The sequence below is a fragment of the Oncorhynchus keta genome, chromosome 31 (genome assembly GCF_023373465.1).
Source record: "Oncorhynchus keta strain PuntledgeMale-10-30-2019 chromosome 31, Oket_V2, whole genome shotgun sequence".
Classification (NCBI taxonomy): Eukaryota; Metazoa; Chordata; class Actinopteri; order Salmoniformes; family Salmonidae; genus Oncorhynchus; species Oncorhynchus keta.
Genome location: NC_068451.1, coordinates 1,132,396 through 1,158,131, shown reverse-complemented (window position 1 = coordinate 1,158,131; position 25,736 = coordinate 1,132,396). Strand labels below are relative to the sequence as shown.

Genomic DNA, 25,736 nt, shown 5'->3' with positions numbered 1-25,736 from the left:
GGTGTTTCCTTTATTTCGTCAGATACCTGTATGTTGCGTTGTGTGTATTTTAATGTAGTCTTGTACTCTTATGATGCCTTATCAATTGGCTTAGGAAGGATTAATAAAGTAGGATTGTGTTGTATTGTTTCTTGATCAAATTATTTTTAGATTCATCAAAATGTCAGAGGTCATTTCAAAACAGTTGAAGATAGGCTTCCAAAGAGATCTTCATTTTCTGTTTAATAAAAAACAATATATTTTCTAAATAAATATAGTTAATAGTTACACTAAAAACAAAAAATGATGTTACTATTGTAAAATGGATAATTTTACAGCACCAATAAATATATTAATGTGAAAATATACTAAAAATGTGTCTGTACATGATACAACAAACAAAAAAGTATTTCTGACACTGAAATACAAATAGAATGTTTCTTTTTTTCATAAAAGGGTAGAGAGCATCATCTCCCTCTACTGCTCCTGGTTCCCCACTATGTCAAGTCCTGTTCTGGCTAAACTGGGCTGGCCAGAGTCTCAGTCTCTCACTGTGGAGTTTGCCCAAGATGACCAAGGTCAGTGGGACGCCCTCAGTCCTCCTCATGACGTGTCTTCGGGCACTCAAGTACAAAAACACATGTCCCGACTCGAGCTTAAAACTGCAACGTTGGCTGTGCGTCTTTTTACAAACATGTTTGTGGCGGGGTTCGTTTGTAACAAAATCAAGACACATGCTCCCGGCCCCTCTAGCCCAACAAAACATACAATATCTCATTTTCAGGAAATGTTGAAGTTTTATCTTTCTGTTCTTTTTTTCCTTCTTTAAAAAAAAAAGAAAAGAAATACGTCTACAGTTTTCAATGTTTTCCAAACAGATTGGTGATAACATTGCCAAGTGAAGAAGTAAAATCAATATCGACCATAACACTGTATATAAATATATAAATTAAATGCACAGAATACTGAAAATATTCTAGCATTATAAATTAGATGTAGTGTACTATTTTAAGTTTAATTTTACCTTTATTTAACCAGGCAAGTCAGTTAAGAACAGATTCTTATTTTCAATGATGGCCTGGGAACAGTGGGTTCAGGTGCAGAACGACAGATTTGTAGCTTGTCAGCTCGGGGGTTTGAACTCGCAACCTTCCGGTTACTAGTCCAACGCTCTAACCACTAGGCTACGCTGCCGCCCCACGAAGGGATATTAGGTAAGTATATACACATCGTTATTTTTTCTATAATGGACTATTCTTTAATGTGTGTGTGCAATTATATCTTTGGAAAACAAATGAAGACATTAAACAAAGCAAATAGAGATCATTGATTTTGACAGTGGTGAGTTAAATGCCACTGTTCCTTGGCGGAAGATGGAATCAAGTTCAGTATTCTCTCGTCTCCATATATACCTACATTTAATATCCCTTTAGAAGTATTCTCACACCGAGTCCTATCTGGTGTTAGTCGATACAGTGGTGACAAAAACTTCACCCCGTAGAGGAAGTAGTTCTGCTTTCTGACAGTTCTCTAGACCTTCAGAGGTCCGAGGAGAAACATGTTCCCGTTGCACCTCTCAGTGAAGTTATGGTCACAATTTCGCTTCATTTTTATATAGCTATATTTAAGATACTCATATCCACAGCAGACCAAGATCCAGTGAAGTGTTAAATAAAATAAAATGTATTCTGACAAACTCTGTCCTATCCACGTTCAGGCCCAAACACCCTGGCAACTAAACATTTGTCCAATTCACACGCCAGACAGTGGCGCATTCGTTCGCTTTATAATGTTTCATTTTTCATAGCAGCAATACACATCGTCATTGTCCTTTTAGAATATATATATATATATATATATCTTAGAAATATACAACAGCATGTTGTTATCTCAGTCTCTCTCCATCGTTCTCGATTGCTCGTTCTTTCTTGCGTTGTAATTTTCTGTCCATCCAGGGAATGCGTCCTCAGGTTTCAAAGTGCTGTGCCAAGAAAATATTCCTTCATTTCATTGTCCCACTCTCCCTCTCCTCATCTCATCTCATCTCCTTGGTTTGTCACATCTGTGGATGACAAGACATGACAGACAGTAGGTTAAAAGATGGGCAACAAATCCTCCTCCCAGCAGGGGTGTAGCCTTGAGCAAATCACATCACTGCAAATGTGGAAAACTCCTGCAGCCCCTCCCTCTTCCTCCCCTGACCCATGACCAATTGGAATCATGTCGCTGGTCACCCCACTCATGTGTGGCTCTCTAAATCCAGCACACTGTGTGGGGGGCCCCTAAGGTTCAAAGGTCAGGATGTATATAGTAGTGTCAAGGGAGGTCATCAACACAGGGCCTTGTGAGAGTTTCCCCGGAAGCAGTCAGATCTCCATTGGACCACTGACTGAATACAGACGTCATTTGCAACCAATGGAGATGGAGTTTTAATCCCCGATTAGTAATTGCGTTTAGGGCTTCGCCTCGTAGGATTTATGAGTAGGACCATTAGAAACGAGAAACACTTTCCCTTTGAGTGTTAGTGTCATGCATGAGTTAGTTCTGTCTTGAGTCCTGTACTGTGCTGACTTATAAACATGTCTGTCCAATTTGTGTGATCAAGACTGGTCGAAGTTAAAAACAACAATGGATGCTAAAATTCCCCTCCTACGCAGGTGGTTATATATATATCCATGTAGTGATGGGAAAAAGATAAGGAGACTATGTTGGGAGATGATAAGTAGGATGGTAAGTGTGGGTCAGAATAAATGGGCATTACTACAGACTGACCCAATATAGTGCGGACTGTCTCACACACATAAAACCCAACCCCCTACACACATCTTGCTTGGTGCTAGAATTTAGTATATACAGTGGGGCAAAAAAGTATTTAGTCAGCCACCAATTGTGCAAGTTCTCCCACTTAAAAAGATGAGAGGCCTGTAATTTTCATAGGTACACTTCAACTATGACAGACAAAATTAGGAAAAAAATCCAGAACATTGTAGGATTTTTAATTAATTGATCTGCAAATTATGGTGAAAAATAAGTATTTGGTCACCTACAAACAAGCAAGATTTCTGGCTCTCACAGACCTGTAACTTCTTCTTTAAGAGGCTCCTCTGTCCTCCACTCGTTACCTGTTTTAATGGCACCTGTTTGAACTTGTTATCAGTATAAAAGACACCTGTCCACAACCTCAAACAGTCAGACTCCAAACTCCACTATGGCCAAGACCAAAGAGCTGTCAAATGACACCAGAAACAAAATTGTAGACCTGCACCAGGCTGGGAAGACTGAATCTGCAATAGGTAAGCATCTTGGTTTGAAGAAATCAACTGTGGGAGCAATTATTAGGAAATGGAAGACATACAAGACCACTGATAATCTCCCTCGATCTGGGGCTCCATTTTGACCGTGGGGTCAAAATTATCACAAGAACGGTGAGCAAAAATCCCAGAACCACACAGGGGAACCTAGTGAATGACCTGCAGAGAGCTGGGACCAAAGTAACAAAGCCTACCATCAGTAACACACTATGCCGCCAGGGACTCAAATCCTGCAGTGCCAGACGTGTCCCCCTGCTTAAGCCAGTACATGTCCAGGCCCGTCTGAAGTTTGCTAGAGAGCATTTGGATGATCCAGAAGAAGATTGGAAGAATGTCATATGGTCAGATGAAACCAGAATAGAACCTTTTGGTAAAAACTCAACTCAGCATTCTTTGTCCTCCAAACATGACGAGTTGCATCCAAAGAACACCATACCTACTGTGAATCATGGGGGTGGAAACATCATGCTTTGGGGCTGTTTTTCTGCAAAGGGACCAGGACGACTGATCCGTGTAAAGGAAAGAATGAATGGGGCCATGTATCGTGAGATTTTGAGTGAAAACCTCCTTCCATCAGCAAGGGCATTGAAGATGAAACGTGGCTGGGTCTTTCAGCATGACAATGATCCCAAACACACCACCACAACGAAGGAGTGGCTTCGTAAGAAGCATTTCAAGGTCCTGGAGTGGCCTCGCCAGTCTCCAGATCTCAACCCCATAGAAAATCTTTGGAGGAAGTTGAAAGTCTGTGTTGCCCAGCAACAGCCCCAAAACATCACTGCTCTAGAGGAGATCTGCATGGAGGAATGGGCCAAAATACCAGCAACAGTGTGTGAAAACCTTGTCAAATGTTTTCTGTAAGTCTTCACCTCTGTCATTGCCAAACAAAGGGTATATAACAAAGTATTGAGATAAACTTTTGTTGTTGACCAAATACTTATTTTCCACCATAATTTGCAAATAAATCCATTAAAAATCCTACAATGTGATTTTCTGGATTTTTTTTTCTAATTTTGCCTGTCATAGTTGAAGTGTACCTATGATGAAAATTTCAGGCCTCTCATCTTTTTAAGTGGGAGAACTTGCGCAATTGGTGGCTGACTAAATACTTTTTTGCCCCACTGTATAATATAGATACTGCATTAATATAAAGGGAATCTAAAGCGAGAAATGGGCTGTTTTTTGTGTATTGTCTAGTTTAAGTGTCTACCATGCAAAGGGAATACACTATACTAGCTAGCTATAATATACTACCTTCATAGAACACACAATAATAGAGTCACAGTTCTAACATCAAGGATGATGTTAAGAAGAGTATCGGAATATTACGCACGACAACAAACAATATAAACACACTTACAAGCAAACATAGTCCCACACAATTCTCTATACAAACAAAAACATATTCTATAAGCAAGTGAGAAGCATGCATTTCTCAGCAGGAGAAGAAAATCAAGCAAATGACAGAAGTGCAAACAGGTGGATGGATGTAGATGTGGGTGAATGGAGTATAGATCAAGTCACGTTGTTTATCATAATGTTTCGTAAACAAACCTGCAAGTTCTTTCGTTTAACTCAAGTTGTCTTGACTTGCAGTCTAATTGTGTGAATTTGCAGGAACATTTACAGGTGAGAGGGTCCTGCACAAACAAGCGCTTTCTTCTCTCTGAGCAAGGCTCACAGTGGCTGCAAGGGAAGCAAAAAGGGAGAGAGAGAGAGGTCTAAGCTATAGAGCGTATCCAGCTATAGAGCCCCCGCCCCAACACACCAACATTGGACGAACATTTGAGCAACATTAGCTCAATACTTCTGCAGCCGCTGGGTGGTGTGAAGGTTGTTTGAGGTTGTGGAGCATTGTGATCGGGTTAGAAAGAGAGCACATGTAAAGACTTTTCTACACACGTGCCTCATCATGCTTGCATACACTCACACACTCTTTCATTCATCCTCTCTAATGGCATGACAAGCACATGTGTGATTGGGTATATGAAAAGCAACATTGAATGAGAACATTTGCACTTATACACCCATGATCATGTAGACACACACACACACACACACACACACACACACACACACACACACACACACACACGAACAACCACACACACAGACACACAAAACAGGTGCATGTGATAAGGTAAAGGCCACAGCAGAAACAAAGAAAACATAGCATTTGCTTCCCGATCCATCCAATGACATGCTCACAAGGGAGCAGCCATCTTTAAAAACCCTCCCTCCCTAAATCTGCCTATATTTCCCACTACAATTACCCTACAGACATGCTCACATGATTGCCACAAATTAATGGGATGTTAGGATGACATTAGAATGATGGCTTGGCTGAGTAAGCACAGGCTCAAGCACAATGTAAGGATTATAAAATACAGATCAAAGACAATCTAATCGTATTACTTTCACTAGCCTAGTTTAAAGTCAAAGTAGATGCCATCGCTGGTGCTTAAAGATGCAGTATCTTTTATGGAGTTGAACATGTGAGACAAAACAATGAGATGCCAGACGAGACCAGACGAGATGAAGCTACGCTTTGTTACAGACAATTCAGTTGGCCGTCATTTCTACTAGCTCTGTGAGGTTAGATCACGTCTGCGTCACGTTCAAGACCTCCCCGTCTAAAAGCATGAACCAAGCAGCCCTTTTCGGGGTTACCACTCAAGGTGACAATAACTCTTATCAAACATAAACTGAGCCAAGCCTGTCTGTACTTAAAGTAACCGAACCAATTGGCACTATTGTGGTAGAAATGTAAGACAATAGTGTTGGTTCCACCTATCTGCTAAAACAAAAAGGCAACAGAGAAACAGAGAACAAACTCCTAGCAGCGTGTAGCCTCAACATGGCATCGACCCTGCTGCCATGGATTAGTGAGGGGGTGGTAGACAGCCATGCTTCATACAGACATCATCATTACCTGACAGTTCTCACTCACGTTACTCACATTACTGCCCTCGCCACGGGCTTAAGTGGTGCATACGCCAGACAAAAAAAAAAGGTTTCTTTAAAAAAAATGGAGCCTCCTCATGCCAAACAAAAAGAGGTTTGCATTTTACAAGATACAAACAAGTTCCTCCAAAATCAAGCCAACCGTCAAGAGAGACATAGTGCCCATGTGCAGACACGCCACAGAAGAGGCGCTGGCATAGGCCTCAGACCTCATCGTGCCAGCGTCTCTCTCTTTCTTTCTCTTTCTCTTTCTCTTTTGGTCATTGCCCCTAGAAAATAGAGAACAGGGCAAAAGAGAAAAGACACCTAAGTGGAGGCAGGGACAATCGTACAGAGTTCAATCAATAGAGGTTAGGCCAAAGAGGAGACAATCAATCAAGTCGGGCATCTCCCTTCTAATCTAGTCTCCTCATTAGCAGTGGGATCGATGCCTGTTTGAACGTGTGTGTGTGTGTGTCTCAATGTAAATGCGTGTGTCAATGTAAATACATCCACTGTTGCCTTTGTAAATCAGTCTATGCATATCGAGAGTTCTACTTTTGTCTGGCATTAAGGTAGTACTACTGTGAAATGCGCTTTAGTTTGCAATTTTGTCATGTAAAAACCAGAGCACTTACATTTTCCGGCCCTAACGCCAGGTTCGGTAATTTACCCGTTTTATATCAGCACGCTTGCGCTCAGATGGGAGGAAATATTTTAGGCGTGATCCAAAGTGCTAATTTCAGGCAGTGCTGATAGGGATATTTAAGACCAACCAAAAGCTGGTTTTAGCGGTAACGCAGTTGGTTATGGCATGAATGTTGACAGAGGAAGCTCAACCTACATCATATGTTCAAAACCCAAGCCCTCCCTTAAGCGTACCATAACGAAGGCTGGTTCAATAGCGATGAGTTTCTTTTTTATCCTGCCGATTTTACGATATCACTACATTTTACAATTATTTATTGTTGTTTTAAAAAAACATGTAATCTTATTAGAATGATTCACCTTTCTTGTTTTATTTGTATTTAAAAAAAGTTTGATTATAACTATTCGTTCTCTTTGTAGGCCAAATCAATAATTAATTTCATATTGCTTATTGACAATGTTTGGCACATCCGTGCTCAGCTATAATGCAATTTACAGTAGGCCTAGCCCCTAAATGTGAACGCTATTAAGCCATACAATTACTTAGAACAATGTGGACTGCAAATGGGTAAAAGTTAACATATTTAGCAAAGATAGGTCTTCATTTTGTTATTTAAGCCACTTAACCTATAGCGCTACCGCCTGCTCTTATATTTACCATTCCGTTAGGTTTGTTAAAATAGAGCCCCAAGTATGTGTCTAGAGCAGTGGTTCCCAAACTTTTTAATAGTCCCGTACCCTTTCAAACATTCTACCTCCAGCTGCGTACCGTACCCCCTCTAGCACCCGGGTCAGCACACTCTCAAATGTTGTTTTTTTGTCATCATTGTCATCAAGCCTGCCACACACACACTATACGATACATTTATTAAACATAAGAATGAGCTGTGGTCACAACCCGGCTCGTGGGAAGTGACAAAGAGCTCTTATAAGATTAGGGCACAAATAATAATATAATATTAATCTATAATTTTGCTCTTTATTTAACCATCTTACATATAAAACCTTAATTGTTCGTAGAAAATTGTGAAAAAAATCACCACAGGTTAATGAGAAGGGTGTGCTTGAAAGGATGCACATAACTCTGCAATGTTGGGTTGTATTGGAGAGAGTCCCAGTCATTTTCCACACACAGTCTGGGCCTGTATTTAGTTTTCATGCTAGTGAGGGCCGAGAATCCACTCTCACATAGGTACGTGGTTGCAAAGGGCATCAGTGTCTTAACAGTGTGATTTTCCAAAGGCAGGATACTCTGAGTGCAGCCTAATCCAGAAATCTGGCAGTGGCTTCTGATTAAATTCAATATTCACATAACTACTTGTTGCAATTTCGATCAGGCTCTCTTGTTCAGATATCGGTAAGTGGACTGGATGCAGGGCATGAAAGGGATAACGAATATAGATTGTTTGTGTCATCCGTTTTGGGAAAGTACCTGCGTAATTGCACACCCAACTCACTCAGGTGCTTCGCTATATCACATTTGACATTGTCTGCAAACTTGAGTTAATTTGCACACAAAAAAAATCATACATAGATGGTAAGACTTGTGTGTGGTCCTTGTTAATGCAGACAGAGAAGAGATCCAACTTCTTAATCATAGCATCAATTTTGTCCTGCACATTGAATATAGTTGTGGAGAGTCCCTGTAATCCTAGATTCAGAACATTCAGGCGAGAAAAAACATCACCCAGAAAGGCCAGTCGTGTGAGAAACTCGTCATCATGCAAGCGGTCAAACAAGTAAAAATGATGGTCATTAAAGAAAACTTTAAGCTCGTCTCTCAATTTAAAAAATGTGTCAATATTTTGCCCCTCGATAACCAGCACACTTCTTTCTGTATGTTGTAAAAGCGTTACATGGTCGCTGCCCATTTCATTGGATAATGCAGAAAATACACGAGAGTTCAGGGGCCTTGCTTTAACAAAGTTAACCATTTTCACTGTCATGTCCAAAACGTCTTTGAAGCTGTCAGGAATTCCCTTTGGCAGCAAGAGCCTCTAGGTAGATGCTGCAGTGTACCCAAATGATGTCGGGAGCAACTGCTTGCACGCACGTTACCACTCAACTATGTCTCCCTGTCATGGTTTTTGCACCATCAGTACAGATACCAACACATCTTGACCACCAAAGTCCATTTGATGCCACAAAGCTGTCCAGTACTTTAAAAACATCCTCTCCTGTTGTCCTGGTTTCCAGTGGTTTGCAGAAGAGGATGTTTTCCTTAATTGACCCCCGTAAACAAAACAAACATATACCAGGAGCTGTGCCAGGCCCGCCACGTCTGTTGACTCATCCAGCTGTAACGCATATAATTCACTGGCTTGTATGTGAAACAGTAATTGTTTCAAAACATCTACTGCCATGTCACTGATGCGTCGTGAAACAGTGTTGTTTGATGAAGACATTGTCTGTATAGTTTTTTTTGTTGCCTTTTCCCCCAGCATTGTCCCAGCCATAGGAAGAATTAAGACAATAGTATGGGACTTGCCTGTCCTAGCCACTCGGTAGCTCACCATATAAGACACTTCTATTCCCTTCTTATTAATGGTATCTGTTGCTTTTATACATGGCTTACTACTCGAAAGTCATCTAGATTCTCGCTAAAAAAATGGCATATTTTGCTTCTAAATGTTTCATTGAGTTGTGAGATAGTACTTTTGCACATATAACACACTGTGGCTGAGGAAAGGCACTACTCCCAATATAAGTGAACCCCAAATCAATGTAGTTCTCATCATATTTGAACCTCTTCGATGGTCCAACGTCCCTGTCTGTTGTTCAGTGCTTTGACGGGTAAAACTGTCAATGTCCATGCTAGCTGGGCTAACAATAAATGTAGAATTACTGATGCTAGCTTTAGATGTGCTCGTGGAAGCAGAACAACTTGTGTCGTCGAGAGGTGTAGTACTACTGGTTGTAGCAGTAGAGCTGGTATGTGTCTCTATGGATGAGGGCCATACCTTTTTTTTAACCATTTATCAATTTTCGAGCAAAAGGAATGAGCAGCAGCTACGTTTGGCTACATACGGACCGTTAGTGGAATTCCCATGAGAGAGTAAAGGTTAATGTGATTAGATGTTCATTATTTGACTAGGCTACATATATTTGACATTGTGTTGTTATTTCACTGACCACTAGATGGTTTCATTTTATTTTTGACAGTGAAACGAGGCTACTCAGGCGAGACAAAAAAACGTAATGTATAGCCCCGTTGGAAAATATAAATGGACTGTTTGAAAATGTGAAGAATAAAACAAATAAAATAATAATCATTAAAAAAGGCAATCTTTGTTGTGCCCCCGACGGCATTGCGCGTGTAACCCAGTTTGGGAATACCTGGTCTTTAGTATTATGTACAGTATGCATTTGAGTGAATGACTGAGGGTGTGTCTGAGCTCATGAATGGCCTGTCTTTTCCCTGCACTCCACCCTGGCCTGGCTCGGGTGAGCTGTCTGCCTACGTGCTGGGTGGCAGGCAGAGGTGTGTGTGGCACAACGCAGGGACAAGGCTCAGCTCAGCCTCATGACAAATGGATTTGATTTAGCCCTCTCAGGTAGATAACATGATCCCATCTCTCCTTCTCTGATCCATGGGGCTTTAACCCTGCATGGTTCTTATCCAATTAAAACAAGGGAGGTCCTCTGACGTGCCAGCTGCAGCTGAGGTGGCAAAAGACATGTACACACACACACACACCTCTCACACACCCCTGCATCAACACTGACCGTCAGTCTGTTTCCCTCCCTCCACACTGCCTGTAACTAACCACGTCCACTGCGTCTCTGTCTCCAGGCTCATCCATTATTTAGAACTTTAAAAATAAAAATGGGTTAACTGAATGACACCTGTTGCAATGATTACAGTGTGGAAGTAGCCACTAGGGCCGAGGGTCAGGCATGAACAACTGGAGCTAAGAAGAAGGCTGCTGGACAGCCCGGTCAGTGACGGGTGGTCTGGCGCTAGCTAACTATCTCAACCCAACTCTTACAGCCACATAGTATAGCACTAAACCGACCGCCATAAAACAAACAGACCCTGGGAGGAAGACAAACTGAAACAAACCCCGTACATAAAAAAAAAGATCTTATCAGCACCAGTAAAGATAGAGAAGAGAGGCTGTTTTTTTCCCCATAAGGTGTGCTGCTAGTCATCTAACTCCCACAAGGTGTGAAGGGAACATGGAGAACTAGGCATCCCCCTCCCTCGCTATGTTAAAAAGAGAGAGACAGGGCTATGTGGTGTGGTGTAGGAGCCTATGAGGTGCTGATAATCCCAATCACTAGTAGAAGGCAACCTAACACTTCCTCTCACCACCCTTTAAAATGATCGACTCAGTCCTATCAGCAGGAGCATGGCAGCTGCTGACTTCTCAGTGCAGCAGGGGTAAAAGATACTGTAGCTTCACCATTACCATTAGCATTAGCACTACCCCACATTGTTGTTGGTATCACAGTGTCCAGCTGGCTTCTTCTCATCTGCATGTTGCCAATCAACATGAGGAATACTGAATACATGAATACTTATTGGTTCGGGAGGATTAGGTCCTAGCCCTCTGTGTTAAGTTAAAGCATCTGTGGGAACGGGATGATGATTGGTTGGGAAACTGGTCAATCAAAATATTCAGATATTTTGGGACTGGCAGATAGAGTTGTTTTGACAGTTTGAATATCAGAGTGGAAGCCAAATTGAACACAGACAGCTCCCTCCCCTCATCCCACAAATAACTCGTAACAATAACAACGCAAAACATGTACTTACTTTTCTTTCTTTGCCTTAACTTCTGGCTTTGGTCTGAAATTAAGAGGAAAATAGAGAACAAAACCTTTAGCTTTATATTTAGCTTTTTATTAAAGGCCTAGTGCAGTCAAAAACATGATTTCCTATGTTTTATATATATTTCCACACTATGAGGTTGGAATAATACTGTAAAAATGATGATTAATGCCCTTTTAGTGTAAGAGGTGTTTGAAAAGACCGACTGAAATGTCAGCCTGTTTTGGTGGGATGGAGTTTTGGCCTAAATTAATTAGTTAATAGACCAATAAGAAAGAGATTTCCAAATCTCTCTGCCAATAATAGCTCGTTTTCAGTTTCCCCCTCCCTACTCAGAGAGTAATAGCAAAATAATAAGCTATTTTTGTTTCTTTTTGAACATTTAAATTGAAAACAATCCCAGTAAGGTACTTAATTATTACCCAGAAATGATTTGATATAGAGATAAAAACAGCTGCATTGGACCTTTAACCAGTAAGCAAAACAGTGAAGCCTGAAATCATTATAGACCTGAGAAAAGATTCTTACCTGCATTCACACTTTCGATGTTCTGTGAAACTTAACTGAAAATTATGCTGCGATACTCTCTGTTTCACTTGTATTACCTGTAGAGAAACATAAGATATGAAACATTACAATTCACATTGAAAAAGGGTCAATCCCCCAAAACAAATTCCTCTGCCGAAACATTACTACCTCAGAGATTCTTAGCGAGTGATTGCTCTGACCATTGACATAGTGGCCACAGTCTGACTACTAGCTGACCACAAGATAGGAAGATAGGCCGACACCATAGCCAGGCAGGTGCTGTATCACATTCCTATATCTTATTCCTTTCCACCCTAGGCTCATGCCAACAGTAAGTCCTGACACCTGACCGTGGCCAAGAGAGACTTCAACCACATAAACAGGGGCGTAAACAGGGTGTGCAAGGGTAAACAAAATAGCTGACATGCTAGGCCCCTGCTGCTTCACTTTTTCCATGGGACAGAGAGAAAAGCAAGAGAGAGAGAGAGACCTAGATAACCAGTGAGAAGAGGAATGGAAGAGAGAAAGGACACCGAGAGATACGGAAGAGAGAGGGGGTTGTAAGTGATAGGAGAGATGGAATGAGAGAGAGAGTGTTGAACAAGTCCCCTGTTCACCGGTCCCGGCGAGAATTGGAGTTAGCGCTTACCTCCATGGTAACGTTTTTTGTTTCCGTGGGGACACACTCGAGCGCCTCGTCGTTGCAGCATCCAGCGCAGCGCATGAGCACCACGCACGAGGGGATGTAGGTGTGCTCAATCTCATCTGGATACTCCTGGAAGATGTTCACCAGCATCTCCCGTGTCCGACACATGCTCTTGTTATACACGTCCATGAACGGGACCACTGCAGGAGGAAAGAGCAGAGGGAGAACATCAGTACGGCTTCCTTCTCATCCTCACTGTGCCATAGAGAACTGTCAGTAACAGTGAGATTCCTTGAGAAGAAGACAGCAACATCAGTGGCAACCCTACCACAAAACTGCTATACTGTAGAGTACAGCACATCCAACCTCTCCACATTGTAAAACTCTCCAATGCATTCTCTTTCATCCTTCTTTCCTCCCTCATTCCCCAGTTGTGTGCCTTTTTCTCCTTCATCCTAACTCTCCATGCCTCCTCTATTTCCTAGAATGCCCTGTCACCCCCCCATCTGCTCTGGTTCTGCTGGGCAGTGGAAGAGAGTACTTGTGTTGCCTTTGTGGTCGTCAAAAGGTACAGGCATTTGTTTCCTGAGTGGTTCCCATTACTAAAGCCAGCTAAGCAGATAAACAAAGCCACATATATGTGGCTTCAGATGCAACAAAGCAGACTATTGTGCTGACAAGGATCTTAATGTCCCCCGGCAAAACAAAACAAAAGTGTCAAACCTGCGCATGTGCTCACAGCTGTCTAAAGCCCACCTAGGGCTGGGCGATATGGCCAAAATATTATATCACGGTAAAAAAAAAAATTTAAATGGACGGTATGACGGTATTTTTTAGTTTTTGAATAATAAAAGTTCAACATTTGCTTTATGAGTAGTGAGTGATTCTAGGGTGGCAACACATACATTCTAAGTGATTTCAATGGGTCTTTATCCTTTGTTATTGTTTTATACTGTTCAATTCAACTTCAACCAAAACAAATTTCTGCACTTTTAACATTTCTGCATTTCCTGCACTCAGTTGCAGTGGTGGAAAAAGTACCCAAAAGTGAAAGTCACCCAGTAAAATACTACTTGAGTAAATGTCTAAAAGTATTTGTTTTTAAAAATACCTGAGTATCAAAAGTAAATGTAATTGATAAAATGTACTTAAGTATCAAAAGTAAGAGTATAAATAATTTCAAACTCCTTATATTAAGCAAAACAGATGGAACATGTTCTTGTTTTTATTTTATTTACAGATAGCCAGGGGCACTCAAACTGTTGGACTCATGGAAATAGAATGACTATTCTAATTCTAAAGTTAGAATATAATAGTGGGCACTTTGAATAGTGTTGTTTGAGATGACAATGAATTAAAATGCCAGGGAGGAGTTATTGTGACAGGGTAGGAACTAAAGTGTTGATAAGTATTTCCTAGGGGACCCTATAAGCTTTGGCTACTTCATGTAGCTAATATATTCTTGCTTTGTATATTCCTCTTTGATTTAGAAGATACTGTTGCACAAACAACATGCTGATTTAAGTCTACACCATCACTGGTATTATCAGGCTGTATTAGCTAGCTACATTTGCTCTTACTCTACATTTATTAGCATTAGCGGCTAGCAATTAGCATCTCACAAGATTTAGGGCAACTTGTGAAGAAAAGACAAACTAGCTGTTTGCTGATGTAAGAAACACAAACTAATAGTATCATTATAGAACGCTAGTGGATTTATAATAAGACGCAAAGTGAAAAAAGCATTGTTGTCATTAACGTTGTTGCATGTGCTGCATCGACCATGCAGACTGAACTCAAGTGTCTCGTGGTTGATTAACCTCAAATGCGCTCCTTGAGTGACAGGGGGCGTGGCTAGGTCTGTGTGGAAAGTGGCGCAGAGAGAGATGACTCAAGTAGCAAGTAAACTATACAAATTGACATGACACATAGCATATCACATTTAACAAACCAAACATTCAAATATCGGTATAGAAGGTAAAGTAAAAACCCAAACCAGTTCCTGCCCTAAAGCACCACACATTCAAACCCACACACAGGGACAATTACAACACATCCACGCGTTTAAGCTACATGATCTGAACTCACTCACACACCATATACATAAAACCCACAATTCCTCAGATGCTGACTAAACCTACCTGTCTCCATCCGAGAATAATCACCCACCCTCCATCCTATGGACTGGTTTCCCAGCGACCCCGTCCCCCTCCTGACCCCCAGGTAATCCGAGGAGCCCATGACCTCAGGCTGTGCGGTGCCAGCGTTCACCTTTGACATGTGACCCCCCCGACAGCCCACCCCTTAACCAGTCGGCCTGGTCAGTTCCGGCCTAATGCTGCAACAACATCCTGACACACCACTGCCTGCCGTAGCTGGCTCTGTTACTCCTTCTCAAACCATGCACCGCTGCTGCTAGCCCCTGGATGACCTGCCTGGTCAGCAGATGCGGTGTCCACTACCTCCCCTTATCCCTCCCAGCACCTGCTCTCAGAGGAGAAGCCCAGGCCAGCCTGTAGGCCTGTGGGGAGAGAAAGGCTGTCTGTCTGTCTCACTGCCATAGTCTACAGCCCAAGGTCACCAGCCCAACACGTCTCCCTGTGCTGCTCTGGCTCCGCGGAGCCCCAGTCTCCCTCTGCACAGCTGCTGCTTCACACTCTATCGAGCAGCGTTCTAGTACCTAGGCAACATTTGTTTTAATGTGATTGTGTGAGTATGTGTGTCTGTAAGCCCGTTAGAGCAAGCTTGACGTCTTACCCTACCTATGTCATGCACATTTTTTCTATGGTAGGCTATGCATCACGTTTTGAAAAGGCAATGCGGTTTTGCCTCCCTGAATTATGTATATATAATTTCCATAATGTAATTGCATGCACAATCATTTTTGGTATGCATCAATGTATGGAATGTATGGAATTAGCTTATTATACAGCAAGACTCCAATACATTATATTTAGGTGACAAGTAATATTGCCTCTCCTGACCAAATTCACAAGCAACCACCACAAGACACAAGCACATATATATAATGACAACTCCCCTTCACAGGAAATATTGAGGAAAATCTGAGGGAAAGCAGACGTGTCAAGAATATGTATATTAGAATGAATGCAATATGCTGTGGTGCCAGATACATTCTTGTTATATCGATTACATATCCTACCCATGCGTAAATCTGTGTGTGTGTTTTGAAATGGTATGTGGAGTATTTCCATTCACCTCAAACTTTGCTCATTAAACATTAGTCACAAAACCTTTCTGTGCTCTACAATAGTCATTTGAATGCCAGTCATACTTTGAATAACTGTACCTTTCCATAGTTGGAAATATACTATTAAGTCTATTTGTTCTGCCTCCACAAATCTAAATATTATATTTTGTATTTACAAATTCTAATTCTGTGTTTGACTATTCTCTAAAAAGTGACTTTTAAAACATTAATAACTTATCCACGTAGGGGAAATAAACCGTGTCGTTTTACTCAACACCTTGCTTTGTGTATGAGTATGTGAATCATAGATGGGGAGTGCTGGGCTGGACAGAGTTTGCTGTACTCTCATTAAACTGAGGAAGCTAATCAACACAACAAGGTCCTCAGCCCTGGGGATGTCCTCGCTATAGATCCCGTCTCATGTTTGAAAGAAAGAAGAAAAGACAACAACGAACAAGGTGAGGGATGTCGGAGACGCCATAAACCCTGGAAACTATGTGGAGTGCCTCCACTAAAAGCAGTGTTTGAGACAGAGAGCAGTGACCCATCGCTGTGATGGCAGAATACTGGTACAATGTTATAGTGAATGGGGAACATGCATGCTTCTACTGGGGCAAAAAGGATTAGCTGGTGCAGGGGAGATGAGATATAGAGGATGTGGTTATTCTGTCTCTGCGTATTTTGAGATTGAGTGTGTCTTAGTGAGAGTATGTTTTGAGGGGAAGTATTGTTGACATGCGGGACTGTGTGTGTGAGAACTGAAGCGAGAGAGGGTGGAGGTTCTCTGCATCTCGCACTCTCTCTGTGTGTGTGTGTGCGTGTGAAATGAAGGTCAAAAGCCCCTCACAGGTGTCAGAGAAGAGGAATGGAGTCGCTGCCCTTGTGCTGCGAATAACAAACAACCACAATTCAATTCCTGTGTTTTCTCTGCTGAGGACGAGTCCCTGACCTATCACAGTGAGTAACCTGTCTGTGTCCACTATTGACTAGCATGGCTAGCCTTGAACACAGCTAACAAGTGAAACACACTCTGTCACTGTCAATAAACAAACATAACCATGCATACAGACATGCTTTGTCCAATATAAACGATACAACCTGACCATGTGTTTGCCATGTTCCCAAATCACAAGAGGAGGAAGAAAAAGCCTAAATAAAACATGAATTCATGCAGTGGCCTTGTCTGTTAACATATAGAATACTATTTGGATCAGACACACTTTTATGGTAATTCCAAAGTCCCAAGTAAAGCCTTTCACTCAGGGACTCACCACTAAGACTTCAATATAGTACCATGGGGTCCTATATGATACTCATATTCTCTCACTGATAGAGAGGGAGCATTGACACAATGTAAAGATTTTGTTATGACAATAGCCATGTGCAACAGCCAATTTGTAAAAAAAAAACATTTTCATTGAAGGCCTGAACTTCCGCTCTGGGAAAATCCAGATTCAGAATATGTCCACTAGGTGGCTACACACACACCAAATACCCCAATAAAGGTAAACACTGAGAATAAACTTCTACAATATTGCACTTGTAATACATTTGTACATTCGGCACTTACCGTCATGTTTACTCTTCTCCCCGTTCTTGGGTATGTGGGCTGTCTGTAAAAATGCAAACATGTAAGCCATTAGAGCAAGCTTAACGTTTTATCTTATGTCATGCATATGTTTTCTATGGTAGGCTATGCATCACGTTTTAAAAAGGCAATGCAGTTTTGCCCCGCTGAATTATGTATATGTGATTTCCATAATGTAATTGCACGCACAATCATTAAGCCATGCATCAATGTATGGCATTAGCTTGTTATACAGCAAGACTCCAATACATTCCCCTTTATTATGACAGCTAGCCTACTTCATTGAATATTTTCCCGCCTATGGGCAAGTGCAGAGAGAAAATGGCATCACAGCAGCGCTTCAGTCACGTTATCACCTGACGTAGACTGTCGCAACAGCTCTTCAATATTGCGTGAGAAAGAAGCCGATTTAATTTGATAGATGAAAGACAGTGAGGTGGGTTGCTCATTGTTAGCGTTTACTGGTTGTACTGATTATCATAAACATTTGAGCGAATGTTTTAATGAACAAGGCCTAATTTTAATAGAAACGGGCTATTATTAGCCTTGAGTACGGAGTGAAATACATGTTGACACTTTATACCCTCTGCGATCAACTAGGCTATTCGGTTAGGGGCCAACAGGTTTGCACTATCCTTGCGCTCTCAAGAGACGGGTCGTCTGGACTTTGCTTTTCATTACAGTAGACTAGTCTACAAACTAGAGCAAATACATGACAAATATTGGAATCTGGACACACACATCAATTCAACCTCTATTCCACGTTGGTTCAATTGAAAGAACGTTGGTCCAACCAGTGTGTGCCCAGTAGGAATAGTGACGTCATGTTGTCGTGATTTTATTCAATAGGAATCCAATTGAATTAAATCACGACAACATATTGTCGTGATTTTGGATTATGCTAGTGTAATGATGCAACTCATTTCACGTCGCTCAAAATTCCGATTTAGCCTAGCCTACTATTTTGTTGACATTAATGCCAGGTGCATTGTGCATTTTCAAAAGTTATAATACAAATAATAGCCTAATAATAATAGAAAATGCAGCGTTAATTGGATAGGCCTATGACACTTTTCCCTAAAAAGACCAAAATGTATGTCAAACGTCAGGATTAACAATTCAACAGTGACATAAACCTCTTTAGGCCTATGATTCACAGAAAGTGAATACATTATAAGTGACCTACAGACCGAGCAGCAAGTGACGAGATTGAGCGACAAGGGCGATCACCTCATTAATGAAACATGAACAGCATTATATTCTTAATTCATCGGACGCATCTGATCCCCCTCTCCGATTTAAATATAATTCTCACCTTAACTGCATACAAATGAAGCTGAAGAAGCGCTGCAAATAATAATTGTACAAAACTGCCAATGTTCATGATTGTAATTCCGAAGGTGAGTTGGACAGTTGTACTAAAATTTCAGCTGTCGTTTGGATCAAACACAATAATAAAGAAAAAACACACAAAAAAAAAACAACAATTTCTTGATAATCTTGGTTATAGTAAAAATCTAATCCATCCGAACATGGCAGATGTGCCACCTGAGAGGAATCCTTTTTTATTGTTTTGTATTGCAACCGCCTCTAAGGAATCTCAGAGAATAGCCCCAAAACAAAGGTAACATCCAAAATGCGTCGGTCATCCGAAGACTCTTCCAAGATTTATATTCTACATCCACATTAGAAACCCCATAATGGACTGAACATCTCCGTCCTATTATCTGCTCACCAGGATGACAACTTTCACCAACTTCTGAATGCAACTTTACGCATTGCCTTCACCGTGTGAAAGCGGCGGCTGAATTATTACAAATTGATCAGAGTAGTGTGAGCGTTTGCCGGTGCAAAGTGATCCGTTAGCATTCCTCCTTGAAACGGTCTCCCTTTCCTTGTCTTGATTTTTAAAATGTATTTTACTATGACTTTGTTTCTCTTCAAGGTTTGGACGTCCAGGCGCAGAATAGGGAGATCTTGTCACACACCTCCGTTTCTCGCTCGTGTAAGCGCGTTTACTGTTCTATGATCATGAGCTATTCCCTTTAGCAATCGGACGTGTCTACAGTATGATGACGCTTGCGCTCATTGGCTAGATCACCAATGTGGGCGGTACTGGTTGGCAGGCAAAGGGTGGTGGGCGCGCTCCCATAAAATATTTAACAGTGATGTTCACATTGTGCGATTTGGTGAGTGTTTAAGTCACAACTTTGACGCAAAATATAATACATGACACGTTTAAAAAGGTAAGTATTAAATGTCCAATAGTTAGTTGTGTTGTTGGTGCCTTTCATGGTCTCTTTTTGCCTTTCTGGCTACAATGAATCATTCAAAAGCTACAAATAATTGTTTTGTGATAGCCTTTACCATTTTGTGGAAATATTATAATTTACATACTTTTTATTTTGCAACCAACGGTTTTTGTATGTTATAAGTATTGGCAAGTGAGACAGTTACAGTTAAATAATGTGAAAATACCCCATTAGAATCAGGCTAGGCCAGGACTAGTGCAGGAATCGCTTTTCCACCTAAAGTTAACTTCCATCTAAATCTCATCTCCCCTGCACCAACTACATCCCTTTGTGCCCCAGTAGAGGGATGCATGTTCCCCATTCACTAGAACATGGTACCAGAATTCCGCCATCACCGCGATGGGTCACTGCTCTCTCTCTCAAACACTGCTTTAGTGGAGGCACTCCACATAGTTTCCATGGTTTCTGGCATCTCCAACTTCCCTCACCTCATTCGTTGTTATCTTTTCTCCTTTCTTTCTCACGTGAGTCAGGATCCATAGCGAGGACAGCCCCAGGGCTGAGGACCTTGTTGTGTTGATTAGCTTCCTGAGGCTTCTAAAGGAGTTTCAATATCGATTTAATGAGCGCAAACTCTGTCCAGCCCAGCACTCCCCATCTATGATTCACATACACAAAGCAAGGTGTTGATTAAAACAACACAGTTTATTCCCCTACATGGATAAGTTATTCGTATTTTAAAAGTAACCTTTTAGAGAATAGTCAAACACAGAATTAGAATTTGTAAATACAAAATATTATATTTAGATTTGTGGAGACAGAACAAATAGACTTAAGAGTATATTTCCAACTATGGAAAGGTACAGTTATTCAAAGTATGACTGGCATTCAAATGACTATTGTAGAGCATAGAAAGGTTTTGTGACTAATGTTTAATGAGCAAAGGGTGAGGCGACTGGAAATACTCCACATACCATTTACAAACACTCACACACAGATTTTCCCATCTGGCATGGGTTTAGATATATAAATATATTGATATAACAAGAATGTATCTGGCACCACAGCATATTGCATTTATTCTAATATACATATTCTTGACACGTCTGCTTTCCCTCAGATTTTCCTCAATATTTTCTGTGAAGGGGAGTTGTCATTGTATGTGCTTGTGTCTGTGGTGGCTACATGTGCATTTGGTCAGAAGAGGCTATATTACTTGTCACCTAAATAGAATCCCCCAAAAAGTGAAGTGTTATTTACTCTTCTATGGGATGATTATGGTTTGACCGGCAAGTCACAGGTGCTAATGTATTTCACCCTCTGTTCATTGCACTCATACTGTTAACCTGTAGAGGACACTGTGGAGTAATTTGACCCATCATTTATCAGTGAACTAATATGATTTTACAGCAGACAAGAACATATTTTCACTCAAAACGTGTCCATAGCAAGAAAAGGTACATTTTGCTCTGTTCACATGTTTGTGGGAATAATTATTTACAAGAAGTCAATCTTGTTCTCGCTTGCTCCCGCTCTCATGTCTATTTCAAACTCACTGCTCTCTGTAACCACACTATTTTATTGACATTATTGCCACGTCTCATATATGCTTAATCCACTATACGATTAGATGTTACACTTGCTGAGGGAATCGATGAAAAGTAACTTTCTATATGTCTTTGATAAGGAATTTGAGCCTTGACCCCGAAGTGTGTGGGCACATATTGTTCCATCTTAGATGTCTTGTCTAACAGTCTCAGACCTGTTCTTTATCAAGGTCTCTTCTCCCCTTTTATTTTCTGCTGTTTCTCCATTTATTATGTATTTGAGAGATTCGATAATCTATGAAATTGTACCAGAGTAAGACACGGATAAACTCATGTCTATGCTTATAGAAATCATAATATACAAGTAGTTTGGGTGTTAGGATGATATTAGAATGTTTTCTTCCCCCACCCAATGAATTGCATCAAAACCTCAGGTTGCCAAACTTTGTGAGCCTGAAGGTCAAAGCTGAACCACTTCACAACCCCAGGCCATAACCTCTGTCCTTAATCCTGAGAGCCGGTCGGAGGCCTATAAGACCTGTCACATGCTTTCTGCAAAAATATTTAGTCTGGACCCAACGTCCAGGGGAGTCACAATGATAACATGTGCATCCGCAGATCAAGACGAGGGCTGGGAAACCCATCACACCATGAGTGCAGGGGTAGGGGTAGGAGGAGAATAGAGGGGGAGAGTAGATAAATGAGGCCCTCTTTGCTGTGATGTAACCTAAGCCGGAGGATGGCGAGGACGCATCGTGTCCACAGTGTCACTCCTTTCGTTTGCAGAGCTTTGAATTTTAATTGAAAGATAACAAGCAGGTGCCTCCGTAAGAGCCTCCCTGCTCTGTGCTGATTCTACAAAATATCCTCAGAGTTTTGGGCCAAGAAACATAATGAGCTTTCTTCCTGTCCCATCAGCGATAACACCCACACCAAACACACACACACACAGACAGAGGTACATGTTTGTGCGTACACAATTCTGTCTGTTGGTTAAGCACACATGCTTCCTGATTAGTTTACATGTCACAGCAGGAGAGTGATATTCAGCATTTGGATCTACCATTGTAAACCACTTGTAATTTAGACCTTCCTGAAACTTAATAATCAGAGGACCTCATCGGAGTCAGAGACTAACAAAGCAGGACAGTGAATACCCACTACCCAAGATATATCAATCAGGTAATGTCCATTGAAGAAAAACTCACAAAATGAACACTTCTAAAAAAAGAAAATCTACCCCACCTTCACCTTTTGTTTAACTACTAAACCCTAATATCAGGATTTTAACACCACAATGGCCACTTACATTTTTCAGAGACCTCAGCTCTTACATGCATCTCTTACCTCAGCTCTTACATCACACTCGGATAATCAGAGAGGGGGCAAATTATTGTGGCCCTGGTGGCAAAAATAGCGGTTCCCAACGTTTTTTGGCACCACATACCAGGACTGGCACGACCAGAATATCGATTAGGCCTATAAGTTTAGTATAGCCACTTAATAATAAAATGTTAGTTTAAGTAGGTCTAACTTGATGATATTATAAAAGCATAAAGTGCATATTTTTCACTAATGACCATATAATGACAACATTGCAACTCACCATGTCGCTGAATCAGTGGGATCCTTGAGCTTGTTTCCCGGCAACAAGACGGTCCCGTCTAGGGGTGATGGGAGACAGTGACATGTTCGTTATGTCCAGTCTCTGTAATTTCGTTGTTTTTGCCATCATTGCGGAAAACCCCGCTTTGCAGAGATAGGATGTTGGAAGCCACTTTATTGCAGCCACTTTATCTGCCAATTTAAAGACAGTTGTCATTCTCCCCTGAAGTGACAGATTGAGTTTGTTGAGCATGTTGAATATGTCGCACAGGTAAGCGAGTTTTGCGACTCATTCCTCGTCATTGAAATATTCTGCCAGTGGTGACTTTTTTTTCTGAAAGAAATCTCTACATTGGCTCTCATAGCTCAAACACTGTCAAGCGATCTCCCCTAGATATCCACGGGGAGATCTAAGAGAAGGCGTTTGTGCTCTGCGTCCATTTCCTCACAAAGCGTTAATGGAGTTAATGGCATGTGCTTTGATGTGATTGATAACTTTAATCTGTCAAAATGTTGATCTTTTATAGTTTACTCGCCGTTAGTCAGCATCACCACACAAACTGTTATTCTGGGTGTGCGCCAGCTCGTGTTTTTTAAAATCAATTGATAAGTTTAATAACATCATTCAATACAACTTGACATTTTTCGACTGGGCAGCATTTCTCTGTGAATTGCACAGTGCGTAGTCTCACATTCAGGTGCAACCTTTTAACCCGGTTAGTGAAACCAGACAGCCGTCCAGTCAAGGCAGCAGCCCTATCCGTGCATACGCCAACACAGAACGACCAATCCAATTTTCCTGACTTGCAATCATCCAAAGACTTGAATAGTTCTGTGGCCGTTGTGTTAGTCGGCAGGGACAGCGCACACGACATATCGTCATGCACATCATCCTGAAATATATATCGCACATAAACAAGCAGTATTGCCTTGTTGTCGACAGATTCGTCAACCTGGATAGCATACAACGGTGACTCGTTAAGCATCTCTAACAATTGTGCCTCAACGTCCTCCGCTACATTTCATGATTTCGCCTAGTGACGGTGGTAGCCGAAAGAGGAACCTGTGCTATCTTTTTAGCTGCAGCCTCTCCTAAAAGTTCACGGCAAATGTCCTTAGCAGTAGGTAGAATCAACACCTCGCCAATAGTGAAATGCCTCTTGGCCTTAACAATACGGCTAGCCACTGAGTATGACGCTCTCAGTGCAGCCACGTTTGTTGATGCGGTGGCTTTCAAGACTTTCTTCTGTCCTTCTAGTTCACATTTTCTTCGCTCAAAGAATTCAACAGGTTTGTCTTTAAGTGCAGGGTGCTTGGATTCGATGTGCCGAAGCAGTTTTGAGGTCTTCATTGCCTCATTAGATAACTTATCTCCACATGCTACGCACAGGGGGCTTGGAGCATACGAGTCACCTTTCGCAATAAAGAAATATTTTAGTTAGGACTCATCATATTTTCTATTGAATGAGGCTTTTTTTTCAGTCTCGGGCTTTGCTGTCTCTGCATTATCGACATTGTCGTTGGGCCTCTTATCTCCGATACCCTTTCTGAAGAAGCTCTCCAGCGACATTTGTTTGTTTTTATTCATGTTAGCTAACATAGCTAGCTAGTACAAAGTTGGCGGGCAACACAGCTCATGCAGATCGTGATGACCTCGCAGCGCGCATTACTCAAGTTCAAAATCTGTAAATTGTTGTGGGCGTGACAGAGATATTAGAGTGCACCAAGTTCAATATTACTACTGAACAAATAGCCATTAATTGTATAGAATTATTATTTGATTTTACAGAAAAAAAAAGAAAAAAATCCTTTCCATGCGGCCTGGTAGCGAATGTGCTGCGGACAGGTGGTGGTCCGCGGCCTGATGGTTGGGGACAGCTGGCATAAAATAATTAAAAGGTCTGACTGCACAGAGATGCTTGGAGAAATGGTCACAGCGGGGGACCAGCATGTGTGTGTTTCAGGGTAGGGGGGTGTATCTGAGCTCCATCAGCTAGGACTTGGCATTGGATAATCAAATCTCCCCACTCATGCAAAATTGTTGCATGCCTTCTCAAACAGCTACGACTGTATTTGCATTCGCATATCAAGTCTTCTCTTGAGTTTGTGTGTGTGTGTAGCCCACATCTGTTGCTATGTTAGGATCAATACAGGATGAATCACAATAATTGTTTGCAAAAATAATAATTGCTTGTATTTTTGTAAGGCCATTGCAGGTAATAGGTAACAATGTTTCCTATGAACAGCCTACATTATAATGTGTATTATTCATTAATTGTGGAAATAAATTAAGATATGCAAGATTTCTTTATATATACAGTACCTGTCAAAAGTTTGGACAGGCCTACTCATTCAAGGGTTTTTCTTTATTTTTAATATGTTCTACATTGTAGAATAATAGTGAAGACATCAAAACTATGAAATAACACATATGGAATCATGTAGTAACCAAAAAAAGTTAAACAAATCCAAATATATAATACATTTGAGATTCTTTAAAGTAGCCACCCTTTGCATTGATGATAGTTTTGTATACTCTTGGCATTCTCTCAACCAGCTTCATGAGGAATGATTTTCCAACAGTCTTGAAGGAGTTCCCACATATGCTGAGCACTTGTTGGCTCCCTTTTCTTTACTCGGCGGTCCAACTCATCCCAAACAATTTGAGGTCGGGTGATTGTGGAGGCCAGGTCATCTGATGCAG

General features: G+C 41.3%; 1 protein-coding gene across 4 annotated transcripts; it reads right to left on the bottom strand.

Annotated features, from left to right (window-relative positions):
* Positions 1–203: 203 nt before the first annotated feature.
* On the bottom strand, positions 204–19,646 carry LOC118364172 (vascular endothelial growth factor A-A-like). Of its 4 annotated transcripts, XR_008087854.1 has the most exons (8): positions 19,364–19,646; positions 17,611–17,653; positions 12,833–13,029; positions 12,184–12,260; positions 11,641–11,673; positions 6,250–6,523; positions 4,845–4,976; positions 2,026–2,041 (listed from the first exon to the last, which is right to left on the bottom strand). XR_008087854.1 is itself a non-coding variant. In XM_052489286.1 (7 exons), exons 1-7 carry the CDS (start codon positions 19,010–19,012, stop codon positions 2,020–2,022), a joined length of 573 nt encoding a protein of 190 aa, XP_052345246.1. In that variant the 5' UTR covers positions 19,013–19,646; the 3' UTR covers positions 204–2,019. The 4 variants fall into 4 exon arrangements, 2 of the variants coding, with proteins under 2 accessions (XP_052345246.1, XP_035601342.1); XM_052489286.1 differs by lacking the exon at positions 6,250–6,523 and having other exon boundaries at positions 204–2,041; positions 18,944–19,646; XR_004821527.2 differs by lacking the exon at positions 2,026–2,041 and having other exon boundaries at positions 18,944–19,646.
* Positions 19,647–25,736: the final 6,090 nt, after the last annotated feature.